Source organism: Podarcis cretensis (assembly GCF_951804945.1).
Source record: "Podarcis cretensis genome assembly, chromosome: 15".
Taxonomy (NCBI): Eukaryota; Metazoa; Chordata; class Lepidosauria; order Squamata; family Lacertidae; genus Podarcis; species Podarcis cretensis.
Window position 1 is genome coordinate 36,697,231 of NC_137185.1, and position 24,622 is coordinate 36,721,852.

The following is a 24,622-nucleotide window of genomic DNA, read 5'->3' on the forward strand; positions in this document are numbered from 1 at the left end:
GGAGCCAGTGCAGCTTGAAAAGCACTGGGTGAATATGCTCCCATGGCAGAGACCCCGTGAGGAGCCTCGGTGCAGCATTCTGTACCCGCTGGAGTTTCTGGGACAGCTTCAAGGGCAGCCCCGCGTAGAGTGAATTGCAGTAGTCAAGCCTGGAGATGACCGTCGCATGGATCACTGTGGCCAGGTCGGGGCGGGAAAGGTAAGGGACCAACTGCTTGATGCGGCGAAGGTGGAAAAATGTCGCCTTGGCTGTTGCTGTAACCTGTGCCTCCATGGAAAGGGAGGCGTCAAGGATTACACCCAAACTCTTAACAGAAGGCAGTGGCACTAATTGGCCCCCTGCAAGAGAAGGGAGTTGGTCCCTTATCCCCATGCCATCCCGACCTAGCCATAGGACCTCTGTCTTCGAAGGATTTAGTTTCAATCGGCTCCCACGAAACCATCCAGCCACAGCATCCAAGCATCTGGTCAGTGTGTTGCATATTTATATGCAAAATAAGGAAGATATGTCTTTGATAGGGGACGTGGGTGGCGCTGCGGGTTAAACCACAGAGCCTAGGACTTGCCAATCTGAAGGTCAGTGGTTCAAATCCCCGCGATGGGGTGAGCTCCCGTTGCTCGGTCCCTGTTCTTCCAACCTAGCAGTTCGAAAGCACGTCAAAGTGCAAGTAGATAAATAGGTACCGCTCTGGCGGGAAGGTAAACGGTGTTTCTGTGCGCTGCTCTGGTTCACCAGAAGTGGCTTAGTCATGCTGGCCACATGACCTGGAAGCTGTATGCTGGCTTCCTCGGCCAATAAAGCGAGATGAGCGTCGCAACCCCAGAGTCGGCACTGGACCTAATGGTCAGGGGTCCCTTTACCTTTACCTTTATGTCTTTGATGTACAGATGCAAGTTTGAACAAGAAAGCATATATATATATATATATATATATATATATATATATATGTATATGTATAGGGGACGCAGGTGGCGCTGTGGGTTAAAGCCTCAGCGCCTAGGGCTTGCCGATCAAAAGGTCGGCGGTTTGAATCCCTGCGGCGGGGTGCGCTCCCGCTGCTCGGTCCCAGCGCCTGCCAACCTAGCAGTTCGAAAGCACCTCCGGGTGCAAGTAGATAAATAGGGACCGCTTACCAGCGGGAAGGTAAACGGCGTTTCCGTGTGCGGCTCTGGCTCGCCCGAGCAGCGATGTCACGCTGGCCACGTGACCCGGAAGTGTCTCCGGACAGCGCTGGCCCCTGGCCTCTTAAGTGAGATGGGCGCACAACCCCAGAGTCTGTCAAGACTGGCCCGTACGGGCAGGGGTACCTTTACCTTTATATCTATCTATCTATATATGTATATGTATATGTATATGTATATGTATATGTATATGTATATGTATATGTATATGTATATGTATATGTATATATATGAAGCCAAAGGGGGTTCCGAATTATATAGAGGCTGGCTTCATTTGCACAGGTTCTTTCACATGAGCTCTGGATGAACTGGGCTCCTGATCACATTGATGAGGTTCTAGGTCAGCTGTCCCTTTGCAGGGCAGCCTCTGTTATTTCTTTCCTCTGGGTGGGATGAGACCAGCAGCCCCTCCTGGTCACTGAGAGGCTGCAGCAGAGGCAGCTTGGGTGGGCGATTGCTGAGGAGGCAGAATACCTGGCCTCCAAGGAGCAGGCTGCAGATGTCACTGCCACCAGAGTGGCAGAAGCAGGATCTGTTGCCCCTGTGGATCTGACCACCTGAGGCAGTCACTTCACCCTGCTTCATGGGTGGGCCAGCCCTGCTGACAGATGTCTCCCATCATGCATTTCATGAAGTGACTTTTCACCAGCCACCTGGGTGGGGGAAAAAAAAGTTTAGTACTTCACCTGCTACTGAGAGTGTTGGGGCAGTGTTGGGGGAGATACATCTCCTCAGTTTTGCCATATGTTATTCTAACAACTGCAAATTCCTTTATGCATGGCCATGACTTTCCCTATTAATTTATAAAAGAAAAATATTTCTTACCCGCAATCCAAAGTAAAAGAGGAAGAATAAATTGAAGAAGAGATCAACAAAAACTGTCTGGTCTTCAAATGAGAGGCAGAACTGTTTAACACTGGAGAAGAGAGGGAAAGTGATTCATTATTGTGGCCGATATGAATTCCCATGTCAGTGTGGTTTAATGGTTAGATTCTTGGACTGAGACCAGGGAGACCAGAGTTCTATGTAAATAATAATAATAATGATGATGATGATGATTTCTTTATACCCCGCCCATCTGGCTGGGTTTCCCCAACCACTCTGGGCGGCTTCCAACAAAATATTAAAAGGTTAAAATACATAACCCTGAGCTCATTGGATGAAATTTGGGATAGAAATAAATATTGTGGGACGTGGTTTGTTTGTCTGTTTGTTCCTCTGCTCTCTTTGGATTTGGATTCCACTTCATATACTATCGCCAAACTCAGCATGAGGGTTCCTGAGGTGAAGAGGTGGTAGTATTTGCCAATGTTTGGATTTAGGGCACCATTTTGAATCAAGATGATGGACTGAAACCTGATTTTAGCATGACTTCACCAGCCTTCTGGCATAGATTCGACCACATCTCAAGATACTGTCACCACAACCAATGCAAGCATTTCAGAGGTGGGGTGGTGGCAATCTTTGTCAATGATAGGATGCCAGGCACCATTTTGATTCAAGCTGGCAGAACAAAATATGACTTTGGCATGATTTCACCCATTTTTTTGGTCACAGGTTCGTCACCATCTGGAGCCAGAACCAGCACTAACACTTATTCTAGGAGTGAAGCTAGCAAAAAAACATGGAAGACTCCTGTTTCTGGGCAAAGGCCATTCAGTGGGAATCCAGAAACTGAGAAGGGGCACCTCAGAAAGTGCTGTACTCTCCTTCATTGGGAGTTTTTAAACAGAGGCTAGATGGCCACCTGGCAGGGATCCCTTAGCTCTGATTTCTACATTGCAGGGGTTGAAATAGATGAACCTTGATATCACTTCCAACTATAATTCCATGGTTCTGTGATATATATTGTAGGGCAATGGAGGGGGGGTGCTGTTTTGCTTTAAGTCAATCCATCTGAAACAGTTAAGTTGCTAGGAGACGGGGCAGGTACCTGAGATAAGCTGAAGTTCCTGGCTCTGTATAAAGAGTAAGAAGTTTTCTGTAATTTAGATTAGGTAAGGAGAGAGGTGGATTTTGGGGGTTCATCACAGGAGGAGCTGGAGTTGTTGTTGTTGTTGTTGTTGCTGCTGCTAATGCACTAATTTTAACCAAAGAGGAGGCCAACATGCCCTAGTTCCTTTTCAAATTAATATAAGCCAGCCTATTGAATAGGGCACCACACAGCAGCCAGTGTAGAGTCATGAGCGATTGGAGACATGGGCAATGAATGGTCCTTGTTTTGATAATGGAAGTCTGAGTGGAATGCTATGCTGTGGTTAATCTGGCCCATTTCATGACACTCATCACAACATTGACCTTTTTTCATGGGAACAATGGAACTATAATATGCTGTATCTAGTCTCTAGGATTTGAGGAAGGGTTAGGGAAATACTCATCTGGAGATGACAGAGATCAAACCGGGGACCTTTTGTTTGCAAAGCATATGCTTGTAAAGCATATTAAGATGTGACATATGCCTGACTCTCTTCCTTCAACCAGTATAGACTGGTGCAAGATTTGTCATTAAAAGCAAATTTGGGTTTAATGAGATATTCAGAACTGGCAGCAAGTGAGCAAAACCACCCTCATGCTGCATCGCCATGCTATGTCCCCTCCCAAATATCAACAAGTTGAATTTCACATTCCATTTGGCACCTTTGACAGTTTCCACATTTTGTGTTTTTGACAAGTGCAGAATGACAGAACGAAATTGCCAAAGCCATTTTGATTTGTGCTTTTCAACATGATGTTGCTGTTTCCAACCCCCCCCCAAAAAAAACCCCCACTTTTCAAGATGTAGCCTGTACCCTATATCTCTTAGCAGGACCATATGCTTCAGTTTCAAGTATCTAACAGATACAGAAGCTGTTTTCTCACCATTTATTCCCCAGCTGCTCATGTGGGTCCTCAATTTGGAGTATTAGCGACTTTGATAGAATACCTTGTATTTTAAATTTCTGAATAAAGTATGGAATTTAGTATTTTAATCTGAATGTGAAAGCCGAAACATACACACTGTGCAAACACACCACATAGTGCCACTACTATCTCCTCTATGTTGGTTACCAGTAGGTTCCAAAGATCAATTCAAAGTACTGAGGTTGTTGCTTTAATTAAAACCCTACATGGCCTAGAACAAGAGTATCACTGTCTACTCACGTATGAGCCTGTCTGAGCAAGAGTAACCACCAGCTCAGTGGTTAAACACATGTAAGGAGATTGCTGTTGCAATTAGGTTCTGCTTGCAGGTTCCTCATGGGCACCTGGTTGGCCAAGTGAGAACAGGATCCTAGACTGGATGAGACTGAGCCAGAAGAGCTCTTCTTCTGTTGTTATGCTTTGCATGCAAAAGGCCCAATCCCTGGCATTGGGAAGGGTCATAACTTTGTGGCAGAGCATCTGCTTTGCATAATAATAATAATAATAATAATAATAATAATAATAATTTATACCCCGCCCTCCCCAGCCAAGACTGGGCTCAGGGTGGCTAACAACCAATAAAAAACAAGTTGATTGAAATGTAACTTAAAAAACAAGATTAAAATACAACATTAAAACATTAAAATGCAACCTCATCACTGGAGGAGAAAGGAAAAAGAAAGAGGGGGAGGGAATCAAATTAGCTCCAAGCCAAAGGCCAGGCAGAACAACTCTGTTTTACAGGCCCTGCGGAAAGAAATCAGATCCTGCAGGGCCCTGGTCTCATGAGGCAGACGTTCCACCAGGCCAGAGCAAGAGTTGAAAAGGCCCTGGGGCTCTGGTTGAGGCTAATGTAACTTCCTTAGGGCCCGGGACCCCTAGGGTGCTGCTATTTATGGACCTTGAGGCTCTCCGTGGGGTATACCGGGAGAGGCGGTCCCATAGGTACGAGGGTCCTAGGCCATGAAGGGCTTTAAAGGTCAAAACCATGCATGCAGCAGACCCTTGGTTCAGTCCCTGGCATCTCCAGGTAGGACCAGGAGAGATCCAGCCATTGTGGGCAAGACTTAGCTAGATGGTCTAATGGTCTGGCTCAGAAACATAGGGAGCTGCTTTGTACCATTTCTGGGCAGGGCTGGGAAAGACTCTTGCCTGAAACACTGGAAAACTGCTGCCAACCATTGTCTGAACTATAGCAATCCAGGTGTGCCAAGGTTCTGACTGGTATAGGGAGCTTCCTATGAGGGCTGAGGTCAGCCTGAAACCTGCTGCAGGTTCCTCTAACATCAGAAATATGACAAATAGTTGGGGGGAGAAGGCATTTTCTGTGTCCCCAAGGGAAGAGCACCTGGCTCCATTTTTGATCACCTTTCAACCTTTGCTCACGGCAAAGATAGATATTTGGGGGCCTTCTGCCTCCAGATATAATTCTTGTGAGCATTTCTAGGAGTGCTCCTTCCCAATATAATTTGCTCATTGGATTTTTAATGTGACTGATGGATTACTGAGCGTTTCAATATGAATTTTAACATTGTCTTTTTATTTCTATTATTATTATTATTATTATTATTATTATTATCCTTCCCTGTTGCTTGTGTTGTTTGCCAACTTGGTGATTTCAAGAGAAAAGTGGATACAAATATTTTGAATACCTATATCACTTGTTTTTTTTAAAAAGCAACAAATTAAAAATACACTTTAGGATAGATTTCTGCATTATAATTACCTTTGACAGTTGATGAAGTAAATGATGAGTGATCCAATGCTAAACAGGAACACCAGTATAACCTAAAACAGTGATAACTGATATGAAAATCCAGCTGATTCTAAATCATGCCATTCAAATATCAAGATGCGAAACCATTTTACTATCTTCTTGAAACAAGGATGGGGGACTCTGTAGCCCTTCAGATTCACTTGGACTCTTACTCCCATTATCCCTGGGTGTTGCCTATGCTAGCTTGTGGCTAGTGAAAAATAAGTCCAACAATAACTGGAGGGCACAAGTTCCCCATCCTTTCCTTTAAACTTCACTAAAATGTTGGGTGGATGTACACCTTATGGCTTTCATGTGCAGATTACTGGACACTTTAATTTGTGATGATACAACATCTCTTTCCAAGCATATGTTCATCACACAGTTCGTACTATGCAGGAATGGGACCAATGGATTAATCTGTATCAAGCACTGTTTGTTTTTATATATATATTTCAGCACATGAAATTAAACATGTCCAGGAATGTACACAGATGTCACAACATAAATTATTATTATTTGCAACCATCATCAGATAAAATCTTAGGGTAACATAAAGCAACCCTCAATTGTGGTTCGAGGACCCGACCCCGCGAAGTGAAATGAAGACACGACACAAGGACACGTTATATAAGGTTAATGGGCTAGAAAAGGCCACAACTTTATTGATTACAGCAATGAAAAGGTATTGGCTTAGGCATTGGATCGAAACAAGTGGGTTTATTCACCAGTAGGTGGAGCCTGTTGATGCTGATCCAACTATAGGCTCACCTCCTGCTGTCACCGAGGGTCGTGCCATGGCCTCCCGCCAAGCAGGCATCGGACAGAATACACGACCGCCAGATTCCTTTAACGGAATACCCCTAAACATTGAAGGCATAGGCGATGGCCACACCTAGCACTTCGACACACCACAACACATTATTCCAATGCCTAACCTACCCACCAATACCACAAAAGTTGTGACGATTGCTACGAGGTAGGCGAAAAAACCAAAAAGCCTAATGCCAAATGGAAAAACTCCTACCAGGCCCCCCGGACAACCAGGGCGACCAACCTAAGGTCCATAGCAAGGCCAATGACCTAGGCCCTAACTAAAAGGGAGTGGAGGGTGGGTGACTCACAACGGGACGATGAGGAATGAGGCCAGGGAAAGGCTGGCGATGCAGCAAAAGGCTGCTGAACACGCCCCCTCCGTGGCACCTGGTTGGATGGCCACGGGGGGGGGGGGCGTGAGTGCCAGCCAGGTGAGCTGGAGGCAGGGGGCAAATGCCCCCTGCTGGGCGGTGCTCGGGCTCCCGCCCACAACCACTCCCCTCTCTTTCAGGGAGGAGAGTCTTTTTACACAGAGCATTCAATTTTACACAGCGCACATAGAATAATAGAATTGTGGAATTGGAAGGGACCCCAAGAGTCATCTAGTCCAACCCACTGCAATGAGGGAATCTCAACACATGGTCCCCCATCCAGTTTGAAACCATAGCAGACCCTGCTTAGCTTGGCAAATGTGCTAGCAGTTTCATTGCCACACTTTATATGAATTTGGGATTTGTTACTTCCCCTGGTTCCATTTTTTTAAAAAAACTGTTTCTCTCTTTAACTTTGCCCTGCTCTCCACTCTTCCTGAATCTTGGTTTTAAATTATAATTTCTAAAACTAATTCAGGAATTGTAGCATGTCCAGGTTGCACATGTTTGCATTCATAAAACTCTGGGGAGGGGGAGGTTGATGTGTTTGACAGCATGACTGCAATTGAAGTTGGAAGTGGTGCACTAATCACTGACTCTGTCCAGAATATGAGGCATCTACTAGGAGGGAAAAACTGGTGTGAATGCTCTGGTACACTCTGATCTTAAAATGCTATTACTCAGAATACAAGCCAATTCCACTGAAATCAATGGAGCTTACCTCCAAGCAAATGCTATTTAAGATCAGAAGTGGTCGGCTTCAATCCAAAGAACATTTAGCTGGAAGTAAAATCTATGAGGCTTAGGACTGGAATGTAAGTTTGTGATCTTTTGGGAGAGCGCAATCTGTCCATATATTGCAGTACATTGTCGTTATAGGCCTTGAACTCTTGACAACAGAGATTTTGGTGGAGCATGCTGGGCATAGGGCCTGCATTTGAGCTTCCATATCATGTAATGCTGACCTCAAAGCAGAGGAAGTCAAATATTGCTTGGCTTGGAAATAAGCTGAGCTATTTTTTAGGGTTTGGTGGGAAAGTAAAGGTAAAGGGACCCCTGACCATTAGGTCCAGTCACAGATGACTCTGGAGTTGCGACACTCATCTCGCTTTATTGGCTGAGGGAGCTGGCGTACAGCTTCTGGGTCATGTGGCCAGCATGACTAAGCCACTTCTGGAGAACCAGAGCAGCGCACGGAAACACCGTTTACCTTCCCGCCAGAGCAGTACCTATTTATCTACGTTACTTGCATTTTGACGTGCTTTCAAACTGCTAGTTTGGCAGGAACAGGACCAAGCAACGGGAGCTCACCCCGTCACGGGGATTCAAACCACCGACCTTCTGATCAGCAAGTCCTAGGCTCAGTGGTTTAACCCACAGTGCCACCCGCATCCCTGGTGGGAAAGTAGTCCAGCTTATATCTGAGCCAGTCCCCAATGTAAGCCACAATGAACCTCACACAGTTTGAAATAACAAACTGAACCTGCAACATAAAGTTACAGTTTGGAGTGCCATACCCAGGGTTGACGTTTTTGAGCTATTTTTATGGAAAATTGGCAAAAACAACACAGCTGACATGGGTTGCCATATGTCTGGATTTTCCCAGACATTTTGACGAATTCTGCCCAGACACTGCTTCCGACTGCAGTATTCTGGATAGGGTTTTTTTCCCCAACGTTCTTTTTTTTTTGTACTTTGGAAAACCTTGAGATTTTATTGAATCTGCCAGTACCTTCTGATTTTGCATGAGTGGTGTTGTTTTGTGGTGCCTGAACGCAAGGAATGTGTATGGGGGTGGTTATCATCTTGCAGCCCTGCCTCCTCTCCTACTGCAGTATCATGTATGATTATTTGTAGTACTTCTTCATGTGCCTCCTCCTCAAGAGGTCCGGAGGGTGGCAACACGAGAACGGGGCCTTCTCTGCATTGGCTCCCCATCTGTGGAATGCTCTTCAGAGGGAAGTTCACCTGGTGCCTTCATTATACACCTTTAGGCACCAGGCAAAAACATTCCTTTTTAACCAGGCCTTTGGTTGATTTGATTGACATCCTATGCCGTTTTAAAATATGTTTTTTTGTGTGTGGGGGAGCTACTGGGTTGTTGTTCCTATTTTTATTATGTAGTTTGTGGTTTTATAGCTTGATTTTATTATGTGAACCGCCTTGAGACCCCCATGTATAGGGTGGTATAATAATAATAATAATAATAATAATAATAATAATAATTTTACTTCCCTCCCCAATGTGTACATATTAATTAAACAACTCACCAGTATACGTCCCACAACAGTCTGAGCAGAGATCATCCTGACCACCCAAACCTGAAAGTATCTCTTCCATAGATTTAACCTAGGCATCCTTCGAGTCTGTTAAGGGGAAATGAAAGGAGCTGAGTCCTTGAAAAGGGCCACAATCCACATTGCTTTGCTACAGGCAAGCAGGGTGCTCTCATCTCTCAGATTATTGGTGTATCCCCCTGCTACTTCTCCACATCCCCACTTCTCCACACAAGTGAAATCTGCACACCTGTCTCTGTAAAAGCATGAGAACACTGACCAGGTGTTTAAATAGGGGCAGAATCTTTTGGAGAAACTGGGAGGGGAAAAAATGGCTTTAAAACCAAGCACACACCTGCTCATTTTGCTCCTGCTGGTGAGCAAAGCAGATCTCCTATTGGAGCACCAAGCCTGAATATTAAATAATGGACACAAGTGTAAAAGGGGGTGAGAGAAGTGTGGTTTCTGGAAATATTGGAAACCCCTCAGCGTGTTGGTGTGTTAACAATAAAAACAAATAGACAAAATTACGCAAATTCCACTAACACTCCCCAATTCTTTAAAAACATACAACGAACAACTGGATAGCAATCATGAGCAGCAGAACATTCACAGCCATTCCCAGCTTTCAGTTTCTTCAATTTGTTTACATTTTTTTAGCCTTTTCGGTTATATTTCCCAAGGCCATGCTCATGAGCTGTTTACTGTTGCACATGTATGTTGTTGTACGTTGTCAGAACATCATACAAGATAAATTGAAATGTATATTTGAGTACAATCGCACCAATATTTTATCCCTGATGTGTGGTTGGGGGGCGAGAAAGCACCCCCCACCCCAAAGAACCAAGATGCCTCCCCAAGGTTGGTTCTTAGTAACCAGCTGTAACTAGTTCCATCTGCTGTATATTGTCCAGGCATGCAAACCCTCCTTGCTCAGCATCCAGTTGTGTGTTTACCTTAAATCCAGCAAATTTAAACAAGGACTTCATTGTGTATTCAATTACTCTGAACATCAAGATGAGGAGGATGCCTCCCACAAAAATGGACAGACAGGCGGACATAAAGGCCAGCTGAACATATTCAGTGCAGTGGCTCCCAATTTCCTCATCCCAGCTTCCACCCACTTCATGATAATACATATCTCATTCCTGTGCTGTCTCTTCTGCTTTTTTCCTACTGTTCACTTGGGATGTTCTAAGAAATACCCTTCCTTTCTAGAATCTTTGTGATGTCACTGCCAACATATGATGTCATTCATAGAGCAAGCTGTAGACATCAGCTATGTTTATGGAAAACCAGCTGAACAAGGAACAATGTGGATTACACAAAGAAAGTTGTCTCAGCTGCTGCTTCCTACTTAGCCCCGAAAAGGTGACTGGGTAAACCCACACTGTCCCAGGGTGGATGGATGAGACACCACAGCAATCAAGGTGCAGTGGTCTCACTTGGCTGGAATGAGCCTTTATGGGCCAGACCCATCCCTTTTCTGATTGACCCACTAAGGTACAAACATCTCCTCTTCTCCACCTTCAGGAGGAAGTCTGTCAAGGCTTCCTCCTCCATTCGAGTGAGCCCAACTTATCTCCATGTGAGACTCAGGGGAGTGGCATGTTCTCCTCAAGAGGGACCCATAATAACTTTGGTAAACAACACCAGTTGGCAAATGGAATATGGGAAGAATTAACCCCAGCACTCCTTTCACAATCCTACAGCAACTCTCAGATCTGTTGGAAGTAAATAAAAAGAGTTAGCAGATCTCCTATGTCACCAGGGGCATAGCGTGGGTTGCCTGTGCCCAGCATGGGGAAGTGTTGTGCCCCCTAGTGGACTGAGAAACTGGGGTGGAGGTGCACACCGAGCAATCACATTGGTGTTGACAGTTGTGCTGCTCCTTCCTCCCTTGTCCCACCCCAACCCAGAGGCTCCTAGCAGACAATGAATGATGCTGCCACCTGGACAATGAGGCAGCTGGAACCCCTCACAGGAGAGGCAAAGAAGCGAGCAGGGAAGTGTGACTTACAGGGTCCCTCAACCCTGCATTAAGTCTCTATTTGGGTATGTCTACACAGGTAAGGGACGCAGGTGGCACTGTGGGTTAAACCACAGAGCCTAGGACTTGCAGATCAGAAGGTCGGTGGTTCGAATCCCCGCAATGGGGTGAGCTCCCGTTGCTCAGTCCCAGCTCCTGCCAACCTAGCAGTTTGAAAGCACGTCAAAGTGCAAGTAGATAAATAGGTACCGCTCCAGCGGGAATGTAAACGGCGTTTCCGTGTGCTGCTCTGGTTCGCCAGAAGCGGCTTAGTCATGCTGGCCACATGACCTGGAAGCTGTACGTTGGCTCCCTTGGCCAATAAAGCAAGATGAGCGCCGCAACCGCAGAGTCAGTCACGAATGGACCTAATGGTCAGGGGTCCCTTTACCTTTACCTTTACCTTTACCTTTACCTTTACACAGGTAGGACTTGGATGCACTCATTCAATGGATTCAGTCTCTGTAAGAGTGTAAGAGAGAGGCTCAGGGAACAGGTGGTGAGTGGGCTGCACAGATTGCCGAAGCTCCTTCTCAATGCTTCCTCCCTTCCACTCCCCCTGACCACCACCTGCCTCCCCCCTGCTCCCACAACTGGCTCCTTCACAAGAGCAGGGAAGCTACAGCAGCCTCCACAGCAGCAGCTGATTTTTCTCCTCCTTCCTCTGTGCTTCTTTCTCGCTGCTAGCTCCCTCCCCACCCACCACCCTGCCATGGCCCTCCTCTGGCCCAGGCAGCCCCTCCACCGTCCTCGACCCCCACTTGCAGTTGCCTTGAGACCCCTGCACTGCACTGGGCAAACTCACCAGCCGCAAAACAAAACACAGCTGCTCTTGCAAAGTGGCACATGGCTAGGGTGCAGGGCCAGCGTGAGGAGGCAACAGGCATTCCTCCCAAAACTGTGCCCCCCCCCCAAATGTGCCTGGGCCCACCACCCTGGTAGCTCCCTGTGTGTCACAACAAGTTTGAGTCTCAGGCTAGGCCTTGGGCAGAGGGAACAGACAACGGAGACATAAAGGATGATGCACTATATTCTACATATCGCTTGATATAACGGAACATCCCTCTTTCCTCCTTCCTCTGCTTCAAGCCTCACTTCTGCAGCTGCTGGGATCAGATGAAGCTAGTTATCTCAGCCGTTCACTCCCCATTGCAATATAATTTCATCAAAATCTCTAGGGTTCATAGAGAGGGTTTTTAAAAAATCTTTTATGAAACCAATGGATGAATAATAACGCAATCAGGTTTCTCTTCATGCAATCAGAACAGCTGAGTGGGGAAATGGTGATTTTTGTCTGAAAAGGGGACACATGCCCAGGAAAACCAAGTAGCAAAACAGTTCCCTAGCATGAGGGCTGATGGGCAAAGAATGCAATATTTTGTGGCCTTTAAATATAGCTATTACTGAATACATCTCCTCCCCACTGTGAAAGCCAAAGGGGGCCAGTTCAAGTCAGTGTTACCGTGTGAATAAAGCAATGTGCCGACAGCAGCCATTTTGTAACTTTGGCAATGTGACTCTTCTTCTTTATATTTCCACATGTGTGTCCAGCTGACCCAGCACAATTATCATCAACTCTCCATTGTGGAATACCCTCATGCTCAAGCCAACATCTGCTGAAAAGCAAGTTTCTAGAATTAGATTGTATGCATGCAAATACAAGGGTGGTCCCCACCCCTAGAAGCAAGACGTGACTGGGATTCAACGTCACAACTTTATTAACTATCAAGGCACTGAGAGAAAATGAATCCAGGGAACTGTAGGAAGCCTAGCATGGTGAAGGTGCTTTGAGAACTCCCCAGCCCTTCATCGGGGCAACCCAGTCCTGGCTCAGGGTCCCAGATTTAGATAGTTAATGGATTAGTTTTTTTTTTAAATAATTTTTTTATTACATTTTCCACAAAAAGAACAAAAAAGCATATTTTCACAAACATTACAAAAGAAAAATTTTCACAAACATTATACAAAAAAGAAAAGAAAACAACATAGACAAAAAATAAGACAAAAAAAAGAAAAAAGAAAAAGGAAATTTTGACATAAAAATAAACTCACTTTCCAATTATAACCTTCAAAACCTTATTTTCCTTACTTCCACCCGCCTCCCGATCTTGTATTCTATGTAATAATTAGTTCAGCAAGCTCAATTTTGTTCATTTTGACTCTTAATCCCTCCCTTTGTGCTCTTAATTAACTCAGTCACTAGAACCCCTTCTTTTCTTTTTCAATGTCCTCAACATTCAAAGATTTTACAGTGTTTTTGTAAATAGGCTTTAAACTTCTTCCAATCCTCTTCCACCTGCTCTTCTCCTTGATCTCGAATTCTGCCGGTCATTTCAGCCAGTTCCATATAGTCTATTACTTGCATCTGCCATTCTTCCAGAGTGGGTAGATCTTGTGTCTTCCAATACTTTGCGATGAGTATTCTTGCTGCTGCTGTAGCGTACATAAAGAAAGTTCTGTCCTTCTTTGACACCAATTGGCCGACCATGCCCAGAAGAAAGGCCTCTGGTTTCTTCAAGAAAGTATACTTAAATACCTTTTTCAGTTCATTATATATCATCTCCCAGAAAGCCTTAATCCTTGGGCACGTCCACCAAAGGTGAAAGAATGTCCCCTCAGTATCTTTACATTTCCAACATTTATTATCGGGCAGATGGTAGATTTTTGCAAGTTTGACTGGGGTCATGTACCACCTATACATCATTTTCATAATATTCTCTCTTAAGGCATTACATGCCGTGAATTTCATACCGGTGGTCCACAACTGTTCCCAGTCAACAAACATAATGTTATGACCAACGTCTTGTGCCCATTTTATCATAGCAGATTTTACCGTTTCATCCTCAGTATTCCACTTCAACAGCAGGTTATACATTCTCGACAATGTCTTAGCATTGGGTTCTAACAATTCTATTTCCAGCTTTGATTTTTCCACCTGGAAACCAATTTTCCTGTCCGAGTGATAGGCCTCTCTTATTTGAAAATAATGTAACCAGTCTCGCACCTTATCCTTAAGTTTCTCATAGCTTTGCAATTTCACTTTATCTCCCTCCTGCTCCAGAATTTCCCAGTATTTTGGCCAATTAGATTCCATATTAAGCTTTTTTAAGGCCTTTGCTTCCATAGGTGAGAGCCACCTAGGGGTTTTATTTTCCAATAAATCTTTGTATTTCATCCAGACATTAAACAATGCTTTCCTGACAATATGGTTTTTAAATGTCTTGTACACTTTAGCCTTACCGTACCACAAGTATGCATGCCACCCAAAAACGTTATCATATCCTTCCAAATCCAAAATATCCGTGTTTTCAAGAAGTAGCCAATCCTTCAACCAGCAAAAAGCTGCTGCTTCATAATATAACTTAAAGTCCGGCAGGGCAAACCCCCCTCTTTCCTTTGCGTCCGTAAGAATTTTGTATTTTATTCTGGGCTTTTTGCCCTGCCAGACAAATCTAGAAATTTCTTTTTGCCACTTCTCAAAACAGTCCATTTTGTCAATGATTTGTAGCGTCTGAAACAAAAACAACATTCTTGGCAATACATTCATTTTGATAACAGCAATTCTACCCAGTAAGGAAAGTTTCAAATTTGTCCAAATTTCAAGATCTTTTTTCACTTCTGACCAACACTTCTCATAATTATCTTTAAATAAATTTACATTCTTCGAAGTCAAGTTCACCCCTAGATATTTCACTTTTTTCACCAATATTAAACCTGTTTCTTCCTGAAACCTTTCCTTCTCTACTGCTGTCAAATTTTTCTCTAAAACCATAGTTTTTGATTTATTCAATTTAAAACCTGCCACCCGACCAAATTCTTGTATTATTTCCAGTGCTCTTTTAGAACTAGGGATTGGCTCCTGTAGCGTCAGTACTAGGTCATCTGCATAGGCTTTAAGTTTATAGTGTTTAACTCCGACCTGTATACCCTGAATCTGTTGGTCCCTTCTAATCATATTCAGCAAGACCTCCAGGACTGAAATAAAAAGCAAAGGGGAAATTGGGCAGCCTTGTCGTGTCCCTTTCTCTATCTTAACTTCTTCCGTAACTGCATTATTCACTATTAATTTCGCCTTCTGTTCTGAGTAAATCGCGCCTATACCGTTTCCAAACCTTTCTCCAACCCCCATCCCTTGCAAATTTTTCCTCATAAAGCTCCAAGAAATATTGTCAAAGGCTTTCTCCGCATCAATAAATATTAAAACAGCTTTTGTATTTATATTAACTTGTAGCTTTTCTAAGATGTCAATTAAGTTTCTCGTGTTATTTGACAATTGTCTGCCTGGGAGAAAGCCAGCTTGGTCTTTATGAATCATTGTTGCTAAAACTTTTTTCAATCTTCTAGCTAAAATATCAGCAAAAATTTTATAATCCACATTAAGTAGGGATATGGGGCGGTAGTTCTTTAGTTGTGTCTTTTCTATCTCATTTTTCGGTATAAGCGTGATATAAGCTTCTTTCCACGACTCCGGCGCTCTTTTCCCTTCCATAATTTCATTGCCAACCTCCATTAGAGGTTGAATTAAGTAATCTTTCATGTCTTTGTAGTATTTGGAGGTTAGCCCATCCGGGCCTGGAGACTTGCCTAGTTGCAGGTTCTTAATGGCACCTTCAACCTCCTGTTCAGAAATTTTGTCATTCAGTATTAATTTATTCTCTTGAGAAATTTTTTGTAATCCATTTGTTTCCAAAAATTTCTCGATTTTGATCTCATTCTGTGGCCCTTGTGAATACAGTTGTTTAAAGTATCTCTGGAAGCAGTCTTGAATCTCCCGTGCGTTTTGTATATTTCGTCCATTTACTTCAAGATTGGTAACAGTATTTAATTTCTGTCTTTTCTTCAGCTGCCAAGCTAGCAGCTTTCCACACTTATTGGCCGATTCGAAGGTTTTTTGTCTCATTTGTTTAATTTTCCATTCTATATCCTGGTTAACCATTTTCAAATATTGTGCCTGATGTAATTTAATTTCTCGTAGAATGTCCTGTGATTTAGGTTTAGTCCTTAATCTCTTCTCGCCTTCTCTAATTTTCTCTAAAATCTTTTCTTTCTTCTCCTCTTGAAGTTTCCTCTTTATAACATTTTGCTGGATCAAAAACCCCCTCATTACAGCTTTACTTGCATCCCAGATTACTCTTTTCTCCACGGTAGTCTTCAAATTTATCTCAAAGTAGTCTTTTAATGTTTTTTGGGCCTTTTTCACAATTTCAGAGTCTCTAAACAAGGTGTCATTCATTCTCCATCTAAAGGAACCAGTAGGTGTTAGTTTCATATCCATCTTCACTGGGTTATGGTCGGAGCAGATTTTGGGGCAGATTTCCACCTTTCGAATCTTGGGTGCCATCCCTCTTGTAATCCAAATTTGGTCTATTCTAGTCCAGGTCAAATTGGCTTCAGAGAAGAAGGTCCCCTCTCTACCTAGGGGATTTTTAGTTCTCCAAATATCAATCAAGTCCATATTGTCTGTCAATTCAAAAAAGGTCTTTGGTAGTCTTCCATCTTTTGTGACTACTTGTCTTTCAGATTTATCCATATATGTCGAGACAACGCCGTTCATATCTCCCATCAAAATGATATTTCGATCTATAAAGTCCATTAACGTCTCATGCAGTTTCTTATAAAACTCTGATTTCCCCTCGTTAGGTGCATAGACTCCAATTATTACTAATTTCTCTCCTTGGAATTGTATTTCAATTGCGACAAATCGTCCATGTTCATCTTTAAGGAGGAACTTTGGTGATAATTTCTCTTTTGCGTAGATCACAACTCCTCTTTTTTTTACTTTGTCTGATGAAATAAAGTCTTGGCCTAACTTTTTATTTATCAATAATTTCCTTTGGAGTCTTGTTATATGTGTTTCTTGTAGGCAAATTAGGTCCAATTGTTCCTTTTTCAGAATATGAAAAATCCTCTTCCTTTTGCTGGGGGAGTTCAAACCTCGAACATTCCAAGTTAACATCTGCAGAGACATGTTGTTGTTATTCTGATGTTCCACCGGTTGCTCCTAGAAGTTGCTCTTGGTTTGTCGGCGGTATCTCTTTCCGTTGGTCCAGTCCCAAGGGAGTTCTTCCTAAGTCAGGTGGTCCCAGTCCTAATATTTCCGAGTCTTTTGTTCTGGCCTCTCTTTGTAATTCTTCTCCAAAATTTCTCAGAAAACTCTCTTTATCTTCCTCTGATCTTATCTTAATTTTCTTTCCTTTAAATGTGAACGAGAGGCCTTGTGGGAATTCCCACCTGAACAAAATTCCGCTTCTTTTTAGCAGGTCCACCAAGTCTCCGTAATTGGTTCTAAGGTCAAGCAGGTATTTCGGGATATCTTTAAAAATCTCAATTCTCACCCCTTGGATATCGAGTGCTTTCTGATAGTGTAGACTCAGTATTTTATCTCTTTCCTCTTTTGTCCTTAGGGCAATCAAGCAGTCTCTCGGCCTATTTTTCCTCTTAACCCTTCCCAATCGAAAAGCACTCACTATCTTAAATTCTTCTTTCTCTGGATCCAGGTCCCAGCACTCCTCAAATTCCGATGTCAACAGTTCTATCAAGTCTCCTTCTTCTGTTTCTGGGACCGATCTGATTCTCAAGTTGGTCTGTTTCTCTTTAAGTTCAATCAAAGAGAATTGTACCTTGTATTCATCCAATTTTTTATTTATTGGTGGTATCTTTTGTTCTACTGCCAATACCCTCTCTTTGGCTTCCTCCGCTGTCTTCTTTGTCTCCTTAGACTCCTGCACCAGTCTGTCGATCGCCTGGGTGTTAGAATTCACATTCGTCCCCAAATCATTTACTTTTTGCCCCAGGTCCTTAATAGTTGAAGTATTTTGGTCAATCTTAGCTGTCAAATTTTGCAGAGCCGATAAAATCTTGTCTAATGTTGCAGAATCCGATCCTGTTCCTTTTGATTCTTCCCTTTCTGTGGCTTGTGGGGCAGAGAGTCCTGCTGATGATGTTCTTCTATGCAGGAGTTGCTGCTGTGCCTGCAGCTGCTGCTGTTGTTTAATTTTTGCTCTTGTTGATACTTTATCTGGAGGCTGTAACTTGTCTGGTTGTTTCTCTTCCATTGCTTGCCTCTAGGAATCAAGGTCACTCACACAATTCCCGAGCTTCCTTCTTAAACAATAGCAGCTGCAGTGGAAAATCCCCAGCTATAACACAAAGTTCCTCTAGGGGAGCAGAATACCAGGTTGTTTCATCAATGATTGTTAAACAATAACTTCATCAGCTCCCCAGTTATCTTTCCAATTTGTTGCAAGAGTAAAAGAGTAAAAAAGTTATAAATTTGGAGGCTCCCTTGGTTGTTACCAGTCCTTCTAAACATTCAGCAGCAAAAGTTACAATGTCCATAAACAGTGCTTTCACAGTAGCCTTGCAATTATTTAAGACAGACCGGCAGATCAGTGTCAGAAGTAAAGTGGTGGATTTTCTGTCCCCCCCTTCCCTACTTGGGGGGGGGGGTTCTTTTGCTCTGACAGTGAAATTTAGCTCTTTATATAAAACAAGTCAATGGTTCAGAGTTCCCTTGTCCCTTGCTTTTATTCTATTTACAGGATCGGCAAAGCGGACTTCCTGTTTGCACTTTGCCGATTTCAGGTCCGAATTTAAATTCAAGTTCAAAGTCCCGATCAAAGTTTCTAGTTTCAAGTTCAAATTTCAAGTTCAAGTTTCTAGTTTCAAGTTCAAATTCAAATTCAAAATCAAAGTCCAATACTTGGTCTTAACTTTGATCTTTCCAGATTCCAAATTCTTACTCACGGATAGCTGTTTTAATCCGATGTTTCACAGGAAAAAGGCCAGCGCTCTCCGGTAACTGCTATGCAGCTTCACTCCGCAGAAGTAGCGATCGGCTCCAGCACAGCGCTACACCCCCGCTCCGCTCCGGAGCTCTTTTCAGGGCTCCTTTGACAGTTCGGGGGGGCGCAAAGCGTGCCCGCTGAGCCCCACGGCCCCAGGCTTCACCCGCCTGCGGGTTTTTTGAGGGTCCTCCGCTTCGCTGTAGCGGTGGACCCGATTTCTGCGGAGCTTCCCCCTCCGTTTCAGAGGGTATCCGCCATTACCGATGGCGCCGCCTCCGGAAGTCGATAGTTAATGGATTAGTACCCCTCTATGTCTGCTCACTTGAAATCAAGCTGAGGTGGGCATCCAAGAGTTGTATCCCAGCATTTCGAAGGAAGCCTCTTCTAGTGCTCAAGGTCTTTTTCTTCTGTTCCTGGTGAGGAGTCGGGGTAGATTGAATGAACATCCCTTCACTGAGATGGTCCCTTGGGTGCTCATCAGGGATGCTAAGCTAAACTCCTTCCCTGCTCATACTATGTGTCACAAGAGCTTAAGCTGGGCTACCCTCTACCCACCTGCAGAGCACAAGGTCAGACAGGCCCCTATGTGGATCCTTGATAAATAAATCACATCCTTCAGTAGAAAGGTGGACACCACCATCTCTATAAAGATGAGTCACTGAATGGTGGATCTGCTCATATGCAATGTATGCACACCTGTGTAACCTCCTGATTCTCCTAGGGTTCTAGATTCAGGTAGATAGCTGTGTTGGTCTGATGCAGTCTCTCTCTCTCTCTCTCTCTCTCTCTCTCTCTCATCCAGTAGCACCAGTAGTTTGTTCTTGGGCCGTGGTCTAAACCACTGAGCCTCTTGGGCTTGCCGATCAGGAGGTCAGCGGTTCAAATTCCTGTGATGGGGTGAGCTCCCATTGCTCAGTCCCAGCTCCTGCCAACCCAGCAGTTTGAAAGCATGCCAGTGCAAGTAGATAAATAGGTATCGCTCTGGCGGGAAGGTAAATGGTGTTTCCAGCTCTGCTCTGGTTTCAGTGTTCTGTTGCACCAGAAGCAACTTAGTCATGCTGGCCACATGATCCGGAAAAACTATTTGCAGAGCAGACAAACGCTGGCTCCCTCAGCCTGTAAAGTGAGATGAGTGCCGCAACCCCAGAGTCGTTCGCGACTGGACTTAACTGTCAGGGGTCCTTTACCTTTTTAAGTTTGTTCTTGGTATAAGCTTTTGTGTGCATGCACACGAAAGCTTATATCAAGAACAAACTTAGTTGGTCTCTAAGGTGCTACTGGATAATTGTTATTTTTAAGAAATATTTGGTCATCCTAGGGGACTGAAAGGTCTGGTTATTGATAACATGGACAGTAAACTGATTATTGTTGTTGTTTGATTTCTATACCACCCTTTATCAAAAGATCCCAAGGAGGTGTACAATATTAAGAACATACTTTATGGAATATTAAAAAGCATAATACAGAGCATAATGAAAAACTGCATACTAATAATAACAATGGCCTCCCTCAAACAAATATAGCAGGCCATGGATTGTTTAATAGCCAAAGGCCTGGTGCCTGAAAGACATATCATGGCACCAGTTGATCATTATCACAGCAGAACCTCACCACCGAATCCTAGAAGGCAGTAGATCAGATGTTAAACGACTGCAACAATTGGGAGGGGGCGAAGAATCATGGAATGTTAAACTCCTCATTACCTTAGACAAGGTGTAGGAAAATATTGTGCAAATCTTTATCCTCCTTTTAGACAGCATAGAAGTGGCCAAACATACCCAAATGATGAGACGCAGGGCATGGCCTCAGAAAGCAATCCTAAGGCTCGGGCAACTTCATGCAGATGATGGCGTTTCTTACAGAAAAAGGTGAGGCAGGGAGATATTGCCCAGGATGAAAGGAGGGATATTCCCCCACCTTGTTTACACACAGATTCCACCTGCCTGCACTTTTTAAGTTCGGATTGTTGACTGTAGATCCTAATGTTATATTAATAAATATAACCTTAAACCAAATGTCCTGTCTCTCAAGTCACCTTGAGAGTGGGCAGGTAATAAGACATTAATTCTGAAGAAAGAAAGAAAGGAAGGAAGGAAGGAAGGAAGGAAGGAAGGAAGGAAGGAAGGAAGGAATTTTATTATTTCGGTCACAGACCAATTCCAGCCCACATACAATATCAAGGAAGTCATAAAACACGATAGGGATACATTTGAATTTGCAATTAGGTATAACAGGGACAATACAGATATAGCAACAGTTAAAAAATGTAGTCTTTGTTATATTTGCATAGTCTTTCTTTTCAGATAACACTCATTACAGCAAGGGTAATCCTCCAAATCTTGCAGCTGTATCTCCCCCACGATCAGGCCACACTTCCTCCTATCTATTAATGCTGCAGTGGTCTGCTTATTCAACCACCGGTATCCATAGCTTTCCTGATAACTTGCATTTTAATGCCAATGCAAGCACATAAATGGGCACCATTCTTGGTTTATAGTCACAGCCATCATCTGCAGCTTGTTTTGGTGAAGGCAGGCTGATATATAGGGCTCACCACTGGGTGGCAGCATTCTCCTGCCTTTAAAATGAAGTGCCACCAGCATTCACTTCTTCGTGCAAACAAGTCAGTCACAAATCACAAATTTGTACAGCAAAAACACAAACAGGAAGGGTGTAGAGGGAAATGTGCGTGATTTATTAGAGACAGTGCTACTCCTACTCTGATTTCAAGCTGCAAGGTTGTATTTACTGCAGAGTTGGTGATGCGCGGAGGGATGTGTCGCAGTTGACTTTGCATTTACTTCAGTATATGCAGACAATCAGTAGTTAGCAATCTTCCAGAAATGAATTGCTGCTTGTATAATCATTGATTTCAGTACATGCAAATGGAAATGGTCCATTAAGTAACTAGGACAGTTTTTTTTTTTAAAAAAAAAGTTAACTCACAGATGAACGGGATTTGGCAGCCACACATTTAAAGCACCCCACCTCTGCCCCAAGGAATCCTGGTAACTGTACTTTAACCCTCCCAGAGCTGCACCCTTAAAAAATATTTTATCCAGGATTCTGATAAGGGGGATGAGTGATTTAATTGCAGTTTAAATCTATGATGTGTATGTAGCCTTTGTTTTGTTCCTATTAGACTCAAACTCTATCTCACAAATGTGATTGAAGGTAGGTTGTGATAAATACAGGACTAAGGCTGGAAAGGGCTTTTTCATGTTTTCCTTATTCTTAAGCTGCATCCAGGCAGTGTTTTATTCCATTTTCCTCGCATTCCCTTACCTGATATTTTCCATTTTTTATGTGAACTTCCACACAAGGAAAATGCCACTTCTGGAAACCTAGTGGAATATACCTGCTAATTGTTTACAGAGGTGAGGGATCTATTTGCAACCCAGTTCACTTTGAGTTTTGTGTTGCAATTTCATGTGTTGAAATTTGGGGCAGTATCCTGGCATACAATTACCCCTCCTACCCCCACCCCCACAGGTTAAAGTTTAGTGTGACCTGGTGGTATATCAATGAAAAAGTCACAGATCCACAATGCAACAGTTACTGTAGTGTAAAGGGAACATTAGAAAATGGTGCTAGCATTATAACATGGAAAACTAAACCAATAAACCCCACATCCACTAGTGCCAACCATATGGGGGGGGGTGCCCCAGACGTGACTTCTGAGCTCCCCAGGTGCCGCTGTGGCATGCACAACCTGACATCATGTCATAGTGTGGTGTGGCATCATAATGTCATGTTATATTGTGCACCACTGGGCATCCATAATCTGGGGCCCAAGTTGGAGCCCCTGCCCAGGCGAGGGGCTATAATATTGTCCTCCAGACCACCCTAGTCTTTGGGACTTTCCCCAGGCCTCTCCTTTCCCCTGCCATTATTCCCAGGCCTGTGGCAGAATGTGTGTTTGTGTGTTTGTGTACCTGGTGGCTAAATGGGGGTGAAGCCAAGGAGGTTGCAGTGACGGAGACAAGGAGTTCTTCAACTTCATAATGATAATGATTAATGTTGATAACACTGCAGAAATGGGACGTGGGTGGGGCTGTGGTCTAACCACAGAGCCTAGGGCTTGCCAATCAGAAGGTCGGCAGTTCAAATCCCCGTGACAGGGTGAGCTCCCATTGCTCAGTCCCAGCTCCTGCCAACCTAGCAGTTTGAAAGCATGTCAAGTGCAAGTAGATAAATAGGTACTGCTCCAGTGGGAAGGTAAATGGCGCTTCTGTGTGCTGCTCTGGTTCACCAGAAGAGGCTTAGTGATGCTGGCCACATGACCCAGAAGTTGTCTGTAGACAAACGCTGGCTCCTCAGCCTATAGAGCATGAAAAGTGCCGCAACCCGAGAGTTGTCTGCGACAGGACCCAATGGTCAGGGGTCCCTTTACCTTTACTTTAACATTGCAGAAATAGTGTTACAAACATGTTGTGATGTGTTTGAATGGTATGGGTGTAACCCTAGGTTGCAAGCGCACAGCAGTTTATTTTGTTCCCCCCATGTCTCCCTAATTGTTACTTTCTACATTATCTCTGAGCTTTCACACGTAAGAGCCACTTCTGAAAATCTAGCAGAATATGGTGGAAGTTTAGTGCTCATTTCCATGTTAATTGGTTCCAGAAATAATCCGTTTTCCAACCACATTAACCCCCAAAATTGGAGAAGTAAAGTGACGAAATTTGGGGCAGTACGTCGGCACACAGTTCTTTTCTTCCATTTTCATGGGGGCAGAGAAGCATGCATGTGCAAAAAGGGTGGGGGAGTAGTGATGTTGTCCAATCCCGCTGTGGCACAGTGCATCTTCTGGTGTGAATGAAGTTTACCATGACATGCTGGTATAATGGTCAAAAAGCCACAGGTCCACAAAGCAACAGGTACTGCAGTGTGAAAGGATTGTTAGAAAAGAGGACCAAAAGTTACCATCACGACCAGGAAAACCAACACAATATTTCCCATGTTTGAACACACCCCTATTGAGACATTCCTAAGTTCTGTTTGCAGAAGCAGGTGTGCGCATTCATTCTCACCACTCCTCCCCCTTATTGTCCCCAATTGCAGTGGTGTTCCATCCTTTGTTAGTATCTGGAGTGTCCGCATGCATGCGTACAGAAGGCAAGACTGCAGTAGTCCTGTGCTGCCAGCCATGGCATTGCTCAGTGGAGGGAGAAGCCAGCCAGCCGAGTCTCAGAGGGTACTTGCCTGGAGGCAGAGTCTGTATACAAGGTCCAGTCCAGTGCTAAGTTCAGGAGTATCTCAGTTCACGTAGTCAGACAATCCAGGGGTCAAGAAAGACAAGGGTCCTAGACAGGCCCAGACAGGGGACGGCGACCATATGGGCCACTTGGCCTGGGCCCCCGATTCCAAAGGGGGCCTCGGTCAGCATATTCACAGTCGCAGGGGATGCATTGTCTTTATATGCAGATACGGTTCAAGCCTTGAAATAAAATTATTTGTCAGCATAACTTTTGTGAAAATTATTTATATGCTTACTAATTTATAAG

General features: G+C 43.9%; 1 protein-coding gene across 1 annotated transcript in view; it reads right to left on the minus strand.

The window, feature by feature from the left end:
* The window catches only part of KCNU1 (potassium calcium-activated channel subfamily U member 1), an 86,651-nt gene extending 76,166 nt beyond the window's left edge, over window positions 1–10,485 (minus strand). Inside the window, exons 1-4 of the mRNA XM_079954942.1 lie at window positions 10,259–10,485; window positions 9,297–9,392; window positions 5,810–5,871; window positions 2,008–2,098 (exon numbers count right to left, since the gene is read on the minus strand). Coding sequence (XP_079811068.1) covers window positions 2,008–2,098; window positions 5,810–5,871; window positions 9,297–9,392; window positions 10,259–10,441 — 432 coding nt within the window. The 5' untranslated portion in view covers window positions 10,442–10,485. The remainder of the gene's footprint in view (window positions 1–2,007; window positions 2,099–5,809; window positions 5,872–9,296; window positions 9,393–10,258) is intronic.
* Window positions 10,486–24,622: the final 14,137 nt, after the last annotated feature.